We start from the raw sequence: 17,917 nt of genomic DNA, 5'->3' as shown, positions 1-17,917 counted from the left end.
AAACATTGGCTCTCAAGACACTGTAACTCAGTGGTAGAACTGATAACATGGAAAGCTGCTGTCAGTCAGCGTAGAAAATAGTGGGGTAGATAGAGCAATAGTCTGACTGTGTAAGGCAACTTCTTTCATTAACTCAGAGGTGTTATAACTAGTTAGTATTGGGTGGTTGCATATTCTTTGGGCTCAATCCTGTTGGTCCTCACTGTCAGTGGAACACATGTTCTGGTGGTGATGACTGCCACAAAATGAACCTAAAACTCAATCCAGCAGTGCACTGAGTAGTGCACAACCCAATGCACTGAGTAGTGCACAACCCAATGTGCGGCAGCAGTGAAGAAGGCCAATTCTATGCTTGGGATCATTAGAAAAGGTATTGAGAACAAAACAGCTAATATTATAATGCCGTTGTACAGATCGATGGTAAGGCCACACCTGGAGTAATGTGTCCAGTTCTGGTCACCACATCTCAAAAAGGACATAGTGGAAACGGAAAAAGTACAAAAGAGAGGAACTAAATGATTACTGGGCCTGGGCACCTTCCTTATGAGGAAAGGCTACAGCATTTGGGCCTCTTCAGCCTCGAAAAGAGGCACCTGCAGGGGGACATGATTGAGACATACAAAATTATGCAGGGGATGGACAGAGTGGGTAGAGAGATGCTCTTTACCCTCTCACACAACACCAGAACCAGGGGACATCCACTAAAACTGAGTGCTGAGAGAGTTAGGACAGACAAAAGAAAATATTTCTTTACTCATTGTGTGGTTGGTCTGTGGAACTCCTGGCCGCAGGATGTGGTGATGAAATCTGGCCTAGATGCCTTTAACAGGGGATTGGACAAGTTTCTGGAAGGCAAGGGAGGGCACCAGGATGCAGGTCTCTTGTTGTCTTGTGTGCTCTCTGAGGCGTTTGGTGGGCCACAGTGAGATACAGGAAGCTGGACTAGATGGGCCTATGGCCTGATCCAGTGGGGCTGTTCTTATATTATGTTCTTATGTGTGCCGCCTTAGTGCTATCAGGAAGGCAGGACCTTCGCTCCAGTGGATCCCTGGCAGCCTACCGATGATGGTAAGATGGTGCAGAGATGAGGGCTGGCAGGGCTGGCAGGAAGATGGAGGCAGGGTGGGGGTGAAACTGGGAAGGGAAGGGGAGAAATGGGGGTGGGGCAGCTGCAGGAGGGAGTGGATCTGGCGGTGATGGCACACCCCAGATCTTATTCACAGTTTCTGCAGCCTTTCCACCCACTTTCTCTCCTCGGACTTGTGCTAAAAAAATCGCTAGCACAGGTTCAAGGAGACCCATTGCGTAGCGGGACGCTTATGGAGGTGTAAGAGGATTTAAATCCCCTTCCACCTCTGAAACCTCTCAATTTCCTCCCCCCCCCCCAACTGGATATAGCATGCCTGTTTTTGGCACAGCTGCATGACGGAGGGGGAGAATAGGATTAGGTTGTTGCACATCATTTTTGAAAAAAATGGCACGGTAATACTATGGATATACACATTGCACTAAGATTGTTGCCAAATTGATAATTTCCATCAAGCTGTATGTGCTGATGCACTACTGGGTCAGGGAATCTATAGCACATAGCTGTTCTGAACTGGCATCATGGCTAGTGGGTTAGCAGGCTGACAGATGCAATCAGGTACAAGGCAGCATTACATGTGTTATGCAAGGGGATTCCACTTAAGTAAATGATAACTGAACTGCTGGTTAGAGTGTTGGACTAGAGAAACCCAGATTCAAATCTTCCTGGGGTCATGGAGTTCAGTGGATGACATGGGCACAGTCCTTTTAGCCTAATCCACATCACTGGGCTGTTTTAGAGAGAGAACCATGTGAATTACCCTGGGTCCTTGAATGTAACTCATTAAGGACGCAATCCTAACCCCTTATGTCAGTATTTTCTAGCACTGACATAAGGGCAATGCAGCTCTGAGGTAAGGGTACAAACATTCCCTTGCTTTGAGGAGGCCTCCGTGAGTGACACCCAACTGCAGGATGCAGCACATGCCCCACTGCCACAGCTATGCCAGTGCTGGAAAGCACTGACATAAGGGGTTAGGATTGCACCCTAATTGCATTAACTGCCAGTGCCACTGCTTCCTATACTGAAGTTGTAGATACTCTGAAACCCTGGTGCACAGGCAGATTATGATAATGGTATGCGACCAGGTACGGACACCTCTGACCTGGCTGCAAACTTCCAACATGAATTTGGTTTTCTCTGCCACCCCTATGAAGTGACACCTGGCGGCAGGCGGAGCCCATATTCACCCAGGAAAGAATACATTTCACTTAGAGGTCATGCTACTGTGATGCCACATGCCACAGGCTGTATCAGCTTGGATAGGAGCACTCACATCATTGCCCAGGCGTCTTAATAAATGTACATTTGTAATACCCAGAACAAAAGAACTCTAGCATCCGTCCAAGGGGACCCACCTTTCCAAAGCTGCCCTTTCCCAACACTTTGATGAAGTTGAACTCTTCCAGGCCCATGCGCTTGGTCTGAGCTTTGACGTCCCCGTTTTCACCATTTTCCCCAGGCGTGTTCAGTTGGCTGTCAGTTGAGGTTGCAGCTCCTCCCCTGTGTTCCTCTCCTCGATTGTCAAAGGACAACGCTTTCCTAATGTTATTTTCAAGCTCCTTAATTTCTGCAAAAAGATTAAAATATATTCTGTTGTTTCTAACAGAAATCACAGCCATCTCTGCCACTTGCATTTATATTAATTTAGGAGATTTCTATATAGAATGTGCCTCTCAGTCTCTCCACCAAAAACATTTAAATGATTGTCTGAAAAGAAGTCTTGTGAAGATGGATTGAGGCCCCACTCCAGTTCTTGTTGACATTCCTCTTTCCTGCCTTATAGGCATAACAATTTTTATGAATGTACCCTGCACATGCCCGATCTCGTCTGATCTCGGAAGCTAAGCAGGGTCAGGCCTGGTTAGTTCTTGGATGGGAGACTGCCTGGGAATACTGGGTGTTGTAGGTGATACAAGGCGATACAAGGCGATCGCTGTAGGTGATACAAGCGATACAGCTTGTATTGCTGTAGGCAATACAAGGACATCTGCAAGAGGGATCTGAAGGCCTTAGGAGTGGACCTCAATAGGTTGAGGAGTGGACCTCAACAGTGGGACTTCAACAGGTGGGAAACCCTGGCCTCTGAGTGGCCCGCTTGGAGGCAGGCTGTGCAGCATGGCCTTTCCCAGTTTGAAGAGACACTTGGCCAACAGTCTGAGGCAAAGACACTTGAAGAGACACTTGGCCAACAGTCTGAGGCAAAGAGGCAAAGAGGCAAAGAAGGAAGGCAAAGAAGGAAGGCCCATAGCCAGGGAGACGGACCAGGGACACACTACACTTGCTCCCAGTGTGGAAGGGATTGTCACTCCCGAATCGGCCTTTTCAGCCACACTAGACGCTGTGCCAGAACCACCATCCAGAGCGCGATACCATAGTCTTCCGAGACTGAAGGTTGCCAACCATGAATGAATATAACATGACTGACAAAATATTGTGTTTTAAAGGTATCCAGAGAGAAAAAGAACAGTGTGATCCAGTGGAGGAACATTTGCCACAGACTCCATCTGGATACCTCCTCCTAAAGGGCCTTTCTTTAGAACATTCCAAATCTCCAGAGATTTCTCCTTGACCTTGCTTTCCCCATCTGGAAGGCCACACATAATCTCAACACATCCCTGGTCTTGCGATTCTGGAAGGTTAGTTTTCCATTCCTGAACTTCATGTGAATATTTTCTAATCCCGTTCCCATGGGAAAGCTGCAATTGCTAGGACTAAGCCACATTGGTAAACGCTCCTCCTCCAAATAGAGGAAAGGCTAGGCATATATTTGTCAGAGGTGCTTTTCACCAAAGATGTTGTAACCAGGGTAAGAGCTTCCAACTCTATGGTTCTGTGTAAAGATGACATAATGCATAATGCAGGAGTGGGAATTCCGAAAACATTAGCCAGGGGCCTTTCTGGTTTGGCCTGTGGTGAAAGCATAAGCACAGCTGGTGACAGGTTGCTGGGGACCCCAGGGCAAAGCACTAGGCTCCCCATGGCCCCCTCCACCTGCCTCCTGATGCTGTATAGCAGTGTTCTTCAACCTTGGAGTTATTGCCCCAATGGGCAATAACTTCATGGTTTGCGGCAAGTTTGGAGAACCAAAATTTATTTATTTATTTATTTAAAAGATTTTTACCCCTCCTTTTCTCTGCCAGAGCAGAATGGCCACCATTCATGCCAAGTCATACAGCTGAGGTGGCATGGTGCAGTATGAGGAGCAGAGTTGCATATGGCCAACGTTCCGCACGTGAAGGTAATTTACACACTGCTTGCATACATAGCACTGAGCCTTGCTCCACTGTTAGACTTTGCTGTCTGCTGCATGCCATTCTATGTTACTCTGCAGTAGCCTATCCAGCACTGATACAAAAGTCAAGGGGATGTATTATCCTGAGTCAAGATATTTTATATTATCTTGAGTCAAGATTCTTGTTGAGCAGAAATGGTTGCGCTAAGTTCAAAAACAGTCTTCCCCACTGTGGCCTGTGGGAGTAGGGAGTGAGCAGATTGGGTCCCAGGTTGGAGTGGGATCAATGGTGGGTCCACCGCCTCTTTCTTTCTTTCTTTCTTTCTTTCTTTCTTTCTTTCTTTCTTTCTTTCTTTCTTTTGTTTGGGTCATGGCATGAAAAGGGTTGAATACCACTGTTGTGTAGGACACTACTACATCCACCAGTATGGAGCAGACTGCAATAGCATTAAAGCTGACTACTGAATATGAAAATCTGTGCAACTATTAAGGGAGTGGTAGAGTTCAGTGGCAGCTCAGTAGTAGAGCACACAGCTCAGTGGTAGAGCATGTTTTGCATACAAAAGGTCCCAGACCAATTTCAGGTACTAGGATGAGAAAAGGACTCTTTCTGAGATCGTGGAAAGTCACTTGACTTTACCTTGAAAATGAATCCATTCTTAAGAAGCTGACATTAGAAAACTGAACAACACAACCCTCCCCCCCCCCATGATATCTGGAATGCTATGGCCCACAGGTAAAGAGTGTGGGGCTCAACAGTCTATAGACCACAAGCCTTGAATGCAAAGGGTTCCAGGTTTGCTCCCCAGCATTTCTAGCTGGGAAAAACCTTAAGACAGAGATCTTGAAAAACCATGGCAAACCACAGTAGGCAGTCCTCAACCAGACTAAGTATAAAGTGCGCGTGAATTAAAAGTTTGGACTTTAAATAAATATGTAATATTCTTTGTTGAATTGGAGCTGGCAGGGCCACATTTTTTACAAGCTATATTTCAGTGACAAGACCAGAAGAATACAAGATTTCTCAACAGAAAATAAAAAGTTGGTGAACCTTGATCACATGGAGAGGTCGGTGCAGACTTTGACCTGTCATCTTCTCCTGGTGATGACCCTGGAACTGGAGGTTGTGACTCAGCACCTGGAACAAGCTGAGAATAGCGTGACAAAAGAGATACTTAGCCATACTAAGGCATCTCAACATGACAATTATGAGAGAGAAAAGCTGCTACTTCAGATAACAAAGCATCTACACAAAGAGGAAGGAAACTGAAAAGACTTGTTGAATTGCTTGAAAAAACTGAGCTTTCAACACAGCAAATACAGTTTTTTTTCTTTTTAAAGATGAACTGATATGCTTGCCAAATTCACAGAAAGAAATCTAGTTAAAGCACCAACACATGGAAAGCTCAGCCCACCCTCAATCACTTCTGAAACAATTTATTCCTAACAACACTTCTGCACTGGATTCCAATCTTACCTAAAACAAAAGGTAATAATTCACTGTTCCCACACAAGTGTGAGTAAACCAACAAGAGTTAAGCAGATGTGGGTGAATTTCAGACAGATTTTGTTCAGCAAAAGATGAGGACATGTTTGCATGAGGGTCTGCATTCACAGTAAATCTCCGGAGCGCGCTCTAAAGACATATGGGGTCATTTTATCCTATTGAATGCCTCCACTTGCAGCCTGTTTTTGACCTTCCTAAGGAGGCTTCAGCAAGGGAGCAAACCCCAATTTAAAACCTCAGTGGAGAGAATACCTTCTTAACCTATTCATCTTTATAATACTTATTCCCATTTAACAGATACAAAACTGAAATAAAGTCAGAGCAATTTGCCTAAGCCCACCCAAACGAGATGGCTGCTACTCCTGAGAATCAAATTCAGCTATCCCCATACTCTAGGCTCCCACTCACACTTTGCTGTAAGTCATAGCAGTTCATTTTTAAAACTTCTGTCCTATTAGTGACATAATTTTGCACAGGGCTACCTCTGCTACAAGTTACTGTAATCAAGATTAGAACTTTGCTGTGAAAATCAATTCTACTATTTTTCAAAATCTAAATTCAAACGTCATCCAAGAATGGGATAGGAAGAGGGTTCTGTGATGAGGCAGCAGTGTTAGTTGATACCATAAGCACTAAAAACAATTGACCTGAGTAAAATATGATATTCACGAAGATAAGGTTTCTTCAGTGCCCTTTTCTTTTGTGTATATGTAGGGTTTATTTTTCCCCCTTAGATGTTCAAAAACGTGCAGTGTAATATTGGACCCTGCAGTGAGAAAGAAGACAGAGTTCCTGTTGAGGAGGTTCTGGGGAACGAGCACGTTTCTGTAGAAATTAAAAACATGTTGAGGACTTCATCTCTGGGCTGCTTCATATGTTGCTGTTGGGGTCAGCCAAGACTGGAGTTAGGACCTTCTGTTTAGCATACTGGTATCTCTTGTGGTGAACTGCATAACTGGCAGAGCACAGGAAGAAGTGAGGTCATCCATCTCCAATAATCCAACTAAGGCTGCAATTCTAACCACACTTTCCTGAGAGTAAGCCCCATTGAACAAAATACGACTTACTTCTGAGTAAACCTGGTTAGGATTGCGTCCTAAGGCTCCATCCCCACCACCCTCCAAGAAGCCTTTCGGTTTCTCTAGATCAGACCTGGTGATAAATGCTTCCATGTTATATCGGGGCCATTGCTGGAACAACAGACAGATGCTGTCCAATGTAGGTTCCTAGTGTTATTCTAGATATTTCCACCTGCCATCTTGTCCTCTTCCTCCTCTAGCCTACCTTCTTACCTGCCTATCTCTTTCTCAGCCTGCTGTTTTCCTGTTCCCTCATTCCAGCCCCCATCCACGAGGTTACTTGGTTCAGACCTGGGCCTGCAAACTGACTTGCACTTTCTCTGGATCTTCTGCAGACCTACTCCAATTCCAGTTCCAACCCTGACTGGATTTGAACCTTCAGTACTGTGAGTTTGGTTGCCTATAGCTGTCTACTGTTGATTATACTTTTCCAACACTGAGATCATTTTCAAACCATGTATGGTTCAGGTATGAAATCTGACAATGAGTGTTATTTTACTTTATGTGGATCAAGCCACCTGTGTCTGGCACCCAAAGAATCTTCTGTACATCCAGCAAGATTTTCTTTCTTTCGTAGCTACTTGTGTAGGTGTCACCCCATATCCATGGGGGAATCCATTCCAGCCCCCCTGGCGGATACAGAAACCACAGATATGGGGGAACCCTAGCTCTGCAATTCCCCAGCACCTCCTGCATACCCATTAACATTAGTCAGATCCTTACCACTGAAAAATTGTTCTTCCTTTTACAGGTTGCTATAAGCTTATAGCGACATGGAGGCCAGTTGCAGACAGCCTGAATGCTTGAAAAAACTAGATCACTAACACTAACACTAAAATAACACTAACAGGAAGCAGGAAGTTAAGCTAAGCAGTGGGTGAGGAAAGGATTAAATATCCTCCAGGTGTAAGAATCCATTTTAAGGGTTTTTTATTTGGAAGTAAGACCCCTGAGGTCAGTGAGAGAACTGCAGGAGAAACAGCTTAGCGACTAGAATCTTATCCATTACCTTTTGAAACAGGCTGTATATAAAAAGACCAATTATTGCAACTCTCCTGCTGTTCATATGCAGAACCTAAGTGTAATTCTGGAGCAAGTGTATACATGAAATTGGGTTTTTTAAATTTTTAAATTTTTTTGGTCCTAATGTACAAGGGATCCATTTCCACAAAATGACTTTGCAAACGTCTTCCGAATCCCAGTCTCTTTCTGAAGAACGTTATTCCAGTGCACTTCCATTTATCATCATTGTAACATCACGGAGGGCAGAGCAAAACATCTGGTAAAGAATTGTCTTGTGCCAGTTTTTCAACTAGATAAGAATATTTATGTTCACATGTGTTCCCACAAAGGGACTTCAAAGTAGCAGCTTTGCTGTTTACATGGCTTTCTGACAAGAATGAGTCCTTCTGACAATTGAAAAAATAATAAAGCGCTTAATGACTTCATTACTAGGAAGGTCAAATCAGTCTAAGCTCTTCCAAGATTTCCTCCGCTCATTAGGCTGGTGTACACAAATGTGCATAAGTTCTTGTGGCCTGTGATATTATACCACTATTGTGACTGCTTTTGATTTCTGTCACCTCATTCACATGCTCTCCATGTTTACCTAGGCAGGTTGGAGGTGGACAGCCAGTGGGAAATTAAGGGTGAATGAGAAGTGAGTACAGCCAATTAGTACAGTCCCTGATTTGGACATTGAAGATTCCAGATTTGATCCCTTGCACCTCCAGTTCAACTACAATGTGTAGTTCTGTTCCCAGATTCACACTTAAGAAAAGGAAACAGGATGAAGCCCTGCCTTCTTCACAGTGCAGAATATTTGTTGGCCAATACTTAAAGTGGGGAGGGCCGAAGGCCGATGGCACAAATTAGATCTTGTCAGGCATGGGCCTAGTGCCCACACCCGGTCATGCCTGGAGATGCCTGGTTATACCCCATCTGGTTGCTGTCTCCCTTTCATCTGGCAAGTGCCCCATGGCTCACCAGGTGATGGGAAGGGGAGCAGCAGCTGGAGTCAGGGTCTTCTGAAAATTAAAATGGCCAGAACCCAAAGAAGATGGACCACCACAACTGTGGTTCTCTCCCATGGCCCAGTAAGCCATGGGACACATACTGGGCAATGGCAGGAGGGGAAGGAGCACCAGCAAAGGAGAGATCTTCTTCCATTTCCCATCCAGAAGTGTGTTTGGGATGAAGGAGAACTCTCCTTACATGGTGGCCTTTTCTTTCCCTCCTCCATGAGATGCCTACTGGGTGATGAGAAAAGAGATGCTGCAGCAGAAGATGAGTTCTGTGGTCTTCTCAGATAGCGCAGGAGAACCACAGCATGAAGGAGAGTTGTCCCCTGCTTGGGGGTGGGTTGCTATTATGCACTTGTTTAAATGCATACATCAGCTTAAAGGGAGGCTCCCCCACAAGGCTTGTGTTCGAGAGCCCCCTCCAATCTACTGCCAACATAGAGAGAGGACATTTGGTTACCTTCTTCCTTCTTTGTCCACTATTAGTGATCTTATCGGGAGTGACACCCAGGTCTGCGAGTACTTTAGCTATTCCTCTAGCATCCACTCCACAGTTTGGTGCCACGTTTGTTTCACAGCGTCTATGTACATTCATCTTGCAAACTGCAATTTAGACCAAGGAGAGAAGAGGACAAAAACAAAGCAAAACAGGGTTAAATTAGATCAGGTTGTCTCGATATACCAATATCTATATTGTATTAATTAGGGTCTTGGAGGGTAACAACATACCCTGTGATAAGAAAACAATTTCAAGAGAAGAAGGCTGAGCTGGATTTGTGACTGTTTCATATTGGCTGAAAGACAGAAGAACTGCCTCAAGGGATCAGTCCAAAATCTGACTAGCCAGTACTCAATTTCCAACAGCACCAACTAGGGGCCCCTGGTTGCTCACACTCATCTCTCTGTCAAATACCACAAAAAAAGAAGTGGGTGGTGGGCTATGAAGACAGAGAGATTCAGGATTTCTATTGACAACAAAGCAACTATAAGGCTACAAGAGAAAAGCAAAACAAAATCCATACATGAGTAGATGTACTATCTAACTGAATTAAGAAAGACTCTGCAGTGTGGCAGGTGGGATTCAACAGAAAGAAGAAAAATGGCATCGGTTCCTCCATGATGAGACTCTGAATAAAGGAAAAGGCAGAGTAATGTAACAACACAGGCATTCTCCCACACTCATTTTTACTGACCTTGGACAGACACAAAGAAGCAAGAAATGGCCAAAATCAGCCAACAGGACTCATGTTGTATAGGTCCAGACCAAGACCATTATCAGAAAACAATAAAAACACACATTAATCTGAAAACAGTACATGACAAATACTTCAGTGGGTTCGTGTGTATGAGTACACATCCACATGCACACATACATAAGAACATACAAAGAGCCCTGCTGGATCAGACCTTGCAAAGGGCCGTCTAGTTCAGCTTCCTTGTTTCTCACAGTGGCCCACTAGATGCAGTTGTCATTCCCTTGTAACATTCAGGGATAGGCTACCTCTAAAACCCAGAGGCTGCATATAGTCATTTGTGGCTTGCAACCTGTGATGGACTTAACTCCAAATATTTAAATACAGGCCCTTTCTTGTTTGTTGGCTGCCCAGTGGTACTAGTATAATGCCTTATCTGTGAGTGCCCTCTTGTGGTGAAAACAAACCAATATAATGTTACAAAATTGTGAACAGGTTCAATGCTGCATACTTTGGAGAAAAACTATTTCTTATCCTAAGATGAACAGGCTTCAAGCTCCTTGCATCAGCTCCAGAGAAACTAGACTGGAACTGAAATGGACTTTTCTTCCAGTCAAGCAGCCCCCTTGTATTTACTGTAATATCAAATGCTTCATTGTACGCTATCAGTCAGATCTAGTGGCATTCATTAAACACACTATCTGACATTGCTGATGCTGTGGCTGTCCAACTATTGCCATCCACACCTACACAGACATCAGATCAGGGAAAGAGTGGGGGGGGGGATCAGACCAGTATGTTTTGCTATGCCAGATCGCTTCCCTGTATGATCCAACAGGTGTGCCCAGAATCCCTTGCAAAGTCCTAGCATCCTTTGGGCCATTGCAAGGCATCCTCTTAGTGCACACCTCTGACCCTCCATTCCACTTTTTTGCCACTTCAAGGAAGCTGCTTGGGTTGATTGTGCAGTTGGGTCCATACAACATTTAGCCATCTGAGGTACAATATGGAAAGAAAGAAATGTCTACAAATGAGTGGGTGGTTTCCTCTGTGAATGACTGGGAAAAATTTTTATTGACTGTCCCCCAAGTTTTGGCCTGAGGGAAAAGATGGGGTTTTAGTAGAATTTTAGCAGAGCCTACAACAAATTGTGAGCATCATTTTAGAAGGAAGAATGAAGAGCATCAAACACCCCCAAGAACAATCTGCATTTCTATACTAAGTAGACTCCAGTTTAAGGGCCCAATCCTATCCAACTTTCCATCTCCAGTGTCGCTACAATGCAGCCCTGTAGTAAGGGAATACATGTTCCTATACCTTGAGAAACCCCCAGTGACTGCCCCACCACCACAGGATGTAGCACACATCCCACTGCTACACCAGCACCAGAAAACTGGATAGGACTGAGCCCTAAGTTCGCTTCAATTGCTCTTGATCGTTAGTAAGAAAAATAGCAATAAAAATAGGGATGCTCACTGATGAAATAAATGTTAGTTGATCAATCACCTGCCTTTCAGACTATTAACTGGTGAACTTAAACAAGTGTGCATATTACCAAAACCTCAATATAACTACATATTATATCGAAGAGCACCTGAGATCAATTGCAATTTAATAAATGGTACCAGCCATCGTTAGGCATTCCATAACATTTTCTTTTCCATTCCCTAATATAGTCGCACACTGGAACCAAAATAGCTTCAGAACAGAGACAAATGTATTGGCTTTCTCCCTGTATCTGCGGGGGATAGGTTCCAGCTGCCACTGCAGATATCCGCAACTATGGACAGCAGTGAACCCTACAAAGAGCAGTTCACAAATTCCCCCCACTGAGCACTACATTGTTCTCAGCCTTCCATTTCCTGTTAGTACTTCCTGCTTCCTATTAGCGTTTGCACACAGCACAGAGACAGAGAGACTTCAGGAGACAGTGACAGGAGGGCTGAAATCAGAGACGGACAAGTAATTTGCACAATGGGGGAATTTGTGATGCACGGATAAGTGAAACCATGGATATGAGACCTGTGGAGATGGGTTTTGGTTTCTTTTTTTGTCACGCAGAGATGGTGGACGTGAGATGGCATCAGACGGTGTTCTGGGCCACACTGCCCCTGGGATGACCTATACCTGATTTGCCGAGATCCACCACTGTCCCAAGCAGACTGCACTGGGCCAGACAGCCCAATGGCCTAAGTACAGGGCATTTTCATGTGCTTATATGACATTTCTTGGAACTACAACAGAAGGCATCTATCTCCGGACCAGATCAGATGGAAAGCTCTTCAACCTCTCCAGACTGAGAGCAAAGTCCAAAGTCCAGCTGAAATGTCTCCATGACTTCCTCTTTGCCGACGATGCAGCTGTCACTACCCACTCTGCCAAAGATCTCCAGCAGTTCATGGATCGTTTTAGCAAGGCCTGCCAAGATTTTGGACTGACAATCAGCCTGAAGAAAACACAGGTCATGGTTCAGGATGTGGACTCACCTCCCTGCATTACAATCTCTGCGCATGAACTGGAGGTTGTCCATGACTTTGTGTACCTTGGCTCAACGATCTCCGACACTCTTTCTCTCGATACTGAGCTAAACAAACGCATCGGTAAAGCAGCTACCACGTTTTCCAGACTCACAAAGAGAGTCTGGTCCAACAAGAAGCTGACGGAACATACCAAGATCCAGGTCTACAGAGCTTGCGTCCTGAGTACACTTCTGTACTGCAGCGAGTCATGGACTCTTCACTCACAACAGGAGAGGAAACTGAATGCTTTCCACATGCACTGCCTCCGACATATTCTCGGCATCACCTGGCAGGACAAAGTTCCAAACAACACAGTCCTGGAACGTGCTGGAATCCCTAGCATGTATGCACTACTGAAACAGAGAAGCCTGCGTTGGCTCGGTCATGTCATGAGAATGGATGATGGCCGGATCCCAAAGGATCTCCTCTATGGAGAACTCGTGCAAGGAAAGCGCCCTACAGGAAGACCACAGCTGCGATACAAGGACATCTGCAAGAGGGATCTGAAGGCCTTAGGAGTGGACCTCAACAAGTGGGAAACCCTGGCCTCTGAGCGGCCCGCTTGGAGGCAGGCTGTGCAACATGGCCTTTCCCAGTTTGAAGAGACACTTGGCCAACAGTCTGAGGCTAAGAGGCAAAGAAGGAAGGCCCATAGCCAGGGAGACAGGCCAGGGACAGACTGCACTTGCTCCCAGTGTGGAAGGGATTGTCACTCCCAAATCAGCCTTTTCAGCCACACTAGACGCTGTTCCAGAACCACCTTTCAGAGCGCGATACCATAGTCTTTCGAGACTGAAGGTTGCCAACTAATATGACATTTCTATCCAGCTTCTTACCCAAATTTTAAAAAGGTAAAAAATCATCTCAGACATATTATCTTGGCAGCATGTGCTTCAAAAGCCCAAATGGTTTGAAACATAACCTCTGCAATATTTAATTAGGGTATGCTGACCATAGATGCACTTCAAAATAGTACAATCTATGGATACTACACAACTTACTTTGGCTTCTGTTTGCTGCCCACTGTGGTATGACGCTGCACATTTTCAAAATATCATAAATCAGAGTGGGGGAAAATTCCAAGTAATCCAATTAAGTGAACATGAGACAGGGAGAAATTGCTACCAACACTGCCAAGAATGGGGGGAAAAAAACCCCACAACGGACAGCAGCAGCTGTTGTCGACAGGCTCAATTTATCCTTTTCCTTTGGAAATATTCTTCGTGCAGTTTGATACAGACACACAACGAGGCATTTTAGAAGGGAGCACCTGAGTTGATTACCCAGATCTGGTACCTTTTTGGTTTTCCCTCACTGCTGCTCTTTCAGATAAAACTGGTCCTCGTGTGAAAATGAGATGGTAAAGTGTGAGAATTAGGACGCCTCTAATTTTTTTTTGTTTTTTAAGTGAGTTCAAATTGGAAAAATTCCTGGTACCTGACTGCCCTGGATACCAAGAAATGTAATGCTGGCAGTCAGGACACTGAAAGTTTTATAAAGCTGTCCGCCAGACTAGTGTCAGATATATGATACTAGTTTGCAAAAAACACTGAGGCAGGAATTTAGTAATTTGAAATATTTTTCCAGTTTGGAATACAGCCATAGAAGCATTTTGCATTATTTCAGAAAAGGAAGATACCTGCTATGGAATCCAGTGTGATCCAGGGGACAGAGGTAGACCTGGATTTGGGTTTGGAATCCATGTCTGTTATGTACTCATGACAGGTTGCCTCAGGCAAGTCAGTGTCTCTCACTTCCCCAGCTGTAGTATGATAATAATAGTGACCTACCACACACCGTTGCAAAGACTGAGTGAATTAAAAAAAAAATTGATACTTTAAATTTCCAAAGTGCTAAGCAAATGATAAGCAGGAATGGGCAGGCTATGTGAAAACTGAATGGGGCTAGTTCTCATGATCCTCACGAAGGGGTTTTGTCAGGATAATTCAGTACACCAACCCCCTAAAATCACATGAGGAAAGCAAGGAAACAGCACTGGCAAAATGGCCAAAGTGTTCGTGGATGTCCAGTGTGCTGAATCAGGAACTGTATCGCAAACCTTCACATCTTCCTCTAATTTCAGCTTTGCCCTGCAGTGCTAAATCAGTGATGAGGCACGTTGCAACCTAGACACAAGAACTTCTTGCTTCATTGGAGTTAGAAATAAATTTCCCAATGTAAAACAGATTATTCCATTACCTAGGTATTGTGAGATTTATTTTTATCTTTTTTTTAAAGAAACATCTGCTTTCACTGTCACTTGCAAATACAAGCTAGCGATTTAGACTATGAGAACGTAAGGAAATTCAAATCATAGTCACGACTTTAAATAATAATGGCCATAATCATTATTCTCCTATCCTCCAGAGTTCAGTTTATTGATTTCATTGACCACAATCAATTGACTTAACTACAGAAAACTCTTGAGTTGGACTGTGGACTTTATATTTTTGGTGATGGAAAAAGGACCCGAATTGCTTCCAAAATATATTTCTTTGCTAGCACAAAGACATGCTTTTTTTCAGCATTTAGTGGAGAAACACAGGCTCTGATGGTGGACCAAATCTTACCTTTGCATTGTAAACCTTGTCGCAGAAGACCCCAGAGTAAGGACCCACAGTGGTCACAGAAAGTGGGCACTTTGTAATTGTGAATGCTGAACTTGTGAGGCATATTGACACTGAAGCGCTGGGAACCCACCTGGCAGGAAAAGAAGCACAAGTATAGCACAGTCAACTCTGTATGGTCCTTTCCAGTAAATGCATTAGGGTCCAATTCTATCCAACTTTCCTGCACTGGTGCCACCGCAATGCAGCCCCATGGTAAGGGAACAAATGTTCCCATACCCTGAGAAGGCCTCCAAGACTGTGTCCCCTAACAGGTTGCAGTGCATGTCCCATTGGCACAGCTGCACCAGCAATGGAAAATTGGATAGGATTGGGCCCACACGAATGAATTCCAGTCAATGGATTTAAGAAGCTGATTTCTGACATTCCATCACACTCCACAATGCTGGTGCCAGGTTGCTGGGAGCCTTGGAACAAAGTCCTGCACTGCCCCCCAAAATACCCCCACCTCTCACTTTTTGCTGCGTTTGATACTTTCAGTACTACTGGAACTGAGGGTTAAGGAATCCGTGGGACTGGGTGGGTTCTCTGACAGTCACGTGCTCATATAAACAAATGATCGTTGTTCACACCAATGAGGAAAAGTGAAGCTTTTGGTGTGCTATCTGGTGTGCTCCCTGGGGCATATCTGGTGTGCTCCCTGGGGCATTTGGTGGGCCGCTGTGAGATACAGGAAGCTGGACTAGATGGGCCTATGGCCTGATCCAGTGGGGCTATTCTTATGTTCTTATGAAGCCCTGCACTTATTTGATACATTGTACATCCCTGACTTACCCCAAAGTCTCTGAGCAATTACAACATATTTAAACGGTTTTGCATGGAAAAGAAATATAGGGGCAGAGGATTCTACTGCATGACTAGCGCACGCACACAGGCCTGGACTACATATGCAGTAGAATGAGGAGATTCTGAGAGGACAGAATGAACAGTATCACTTCAGGCTTGGGGCGGGGTGGGCAGAATCCTGAGGTACTATGGTGAACTGTAGCACTTCAGGCTGTAAAATGGCTGGGAGATGCCATTTTCCAATGCTTTCATGTTAAAAACATCCTATAAATAGAAAACAATCGTCTCAGGGAACAAGGCCTAATTCACTGCTTGGAGAAACACTAAAAAATGTTATTTCCCCCACCTGCAGTGGTAGCATCCTTTCTATCACCTCAGAATTCATATATGAATGTGTTTTATGCTGAGTCAGACTACTGGTCCATGTAGGTTAATGCTGTCTAGCTTGACTGCCAGTGGGACTTCCAGATCACAGCTAAGACTTTCCTAGCTCTCCCTGCAGACTGCAGGAACTGAACCCAGAACCTGCTGCACATAAAGTATGTGTGCTTCTTCTGAGCTACAGTGCCTCTTCATAAACGGTACCATCTTATTCTGCTGTTTGTGTAACTGTAGTCTACAGTACTGTGGGGTGCTGGCCAGGTTTGTTGAGCTTCACGGTCTGTGTGATTTGAGACAGCAGCTTACATATCCCTATGGTTGCCCATTGCAGGGGAACAATAGTAAGGTAGCAGGCATATCATGGAGGTTTCTCATGGACAAACCTCCTCCTCATCTTGCTAAGATCTTTAAGGGGTTCACAGAACATGCTGCCTTAACTGTACCCTGTTTGCTACAAACACTTTGGGCTCAATCCTATCCAACTTTCCAGCACCAATGCAGTCCCGAGTTAAGGGAACAAATGTTCCTTAACCTTGAGGAGACCTCTATACCTGTACCTCCAACCACAGGATGCAGCGCACAACCCATTGGCATCAGCACTGGAAATTTGGATAGATTGGGCCCTTGGTTGTTTAAAAAGTGTCCACTTGCAGAAGGAGATGCACTGCAGGCTTTCTCTCTCTCTTTTTTTTTTTTGTTCTGTTCTCATGATCCTTCTCTTGCTGGCTGTTATCCAGGAGTCTTGAGTCCTCTAAACAATGAGAGCACCAGCCCAGAAATGTCTTAAAGCTTCCTGCGGTCTGGAGCCAGAGAATGTAAATCAACACAGGAACTCCCATCCCTCTGCTGGCACTGAAGCCTGGCATCACCTGGTAGATCTCCTTGTCATTTAAGAGATCACATCTCAAAAAAGTTGCCTGGCAAGGTTTAGGGGATGGTGCAGAGGATGAAAACATCATTTCCCTCTGAAATAAGACTGTAACAATGGTATGGGGGGGAGACGCATCAATAGTGGATGTTCCTGCAGCATTTCTATTCATTCTGCCCAGTTTGTAAGGGGGGAAAAAACCAGATTATGCACATCCTCAACTCTGCTTTATTGATCCTCCAAGGACGTCAGTGCGGCATCAATGGTTCCTCCCTTTAATCTTCACAATAACCCAGTTTGGAAGCTGAGGCCAAGGCTGCAATCCTAGCATACATACTTGGGAGTAAATTCCATTGAGCTCAAGAGGACTTCCTGAGTACACATGCATAGGTTTATGCTGTAAGAGATAATGTCCAGCAGAAGGTCACCCATTACCTGGGGATTTGAATCCAAGTCTCACCAGTCATAATCCAATTCTCTAACAATTGCACTACACTGTGCCTCAAAAGCCACCTTAGCTCTGCAAATTCAGCCTTGGAAGTGTAAATTACTTAGCATATAGAAGAAGCAGCACAGAGGAAGCGCAAAGGATATTTCATAAGAATAATTTGAAT

General features: G+C 44.6%; 1 protein-coding gene across 1 annotated transcript in view; it reads right to left on the bottom strand.

Annotated features, from left to right (window-relative positions):
- The window catches only part of PRKCE (protein kinase C epsilon), a 406,295-nt gene that overhangs the window by 114,448 nt on the left and 273,930 nt on the right, over positions 1-17,917 (bottom strand). Inside the window, exons 6-9 of the mRNA XM_066624640.1 lie at positions 15,212-15,341; positions 9,390-9,532; positions 5,374-5,470; positions 2,446-2,657 (exon numbers count right to left, since the gene is read on the bottom strand). Of these exons, the coding sequence (XP_066480737.1) occupies positions 2,446-2,657; positions 5,374-5,470; positions 9,390-9,532; positions 15,212-15,341 (582 nt within the window). The remainder of the gene's footprint in view (positions 1-2,445; positions 2,658-5,373; positions 5,471-9,389; positions 9,533-15,211; positions 15,342-17,917) is intronic.

This window comes from Tiliqua scincoides, chromosome 1 (assembly GCF_035046505.1).
Source record: "Tiliqua scincoides isolate rTilSci1 chromosome 1, rTilSci1.hap2, whole genome shotgun sequence".
Taxonomy (NCBI): Eukaryota; Metazoa; Chordata; class Lepidosauria; order Squamata; family Scincidae; genus Tiliqua; species Tiliqua scincoides.
Note: the sequence above shows the minus strand (reverse complement) of the source record. Positions and strands in the feature narration are given on the sequence as shown.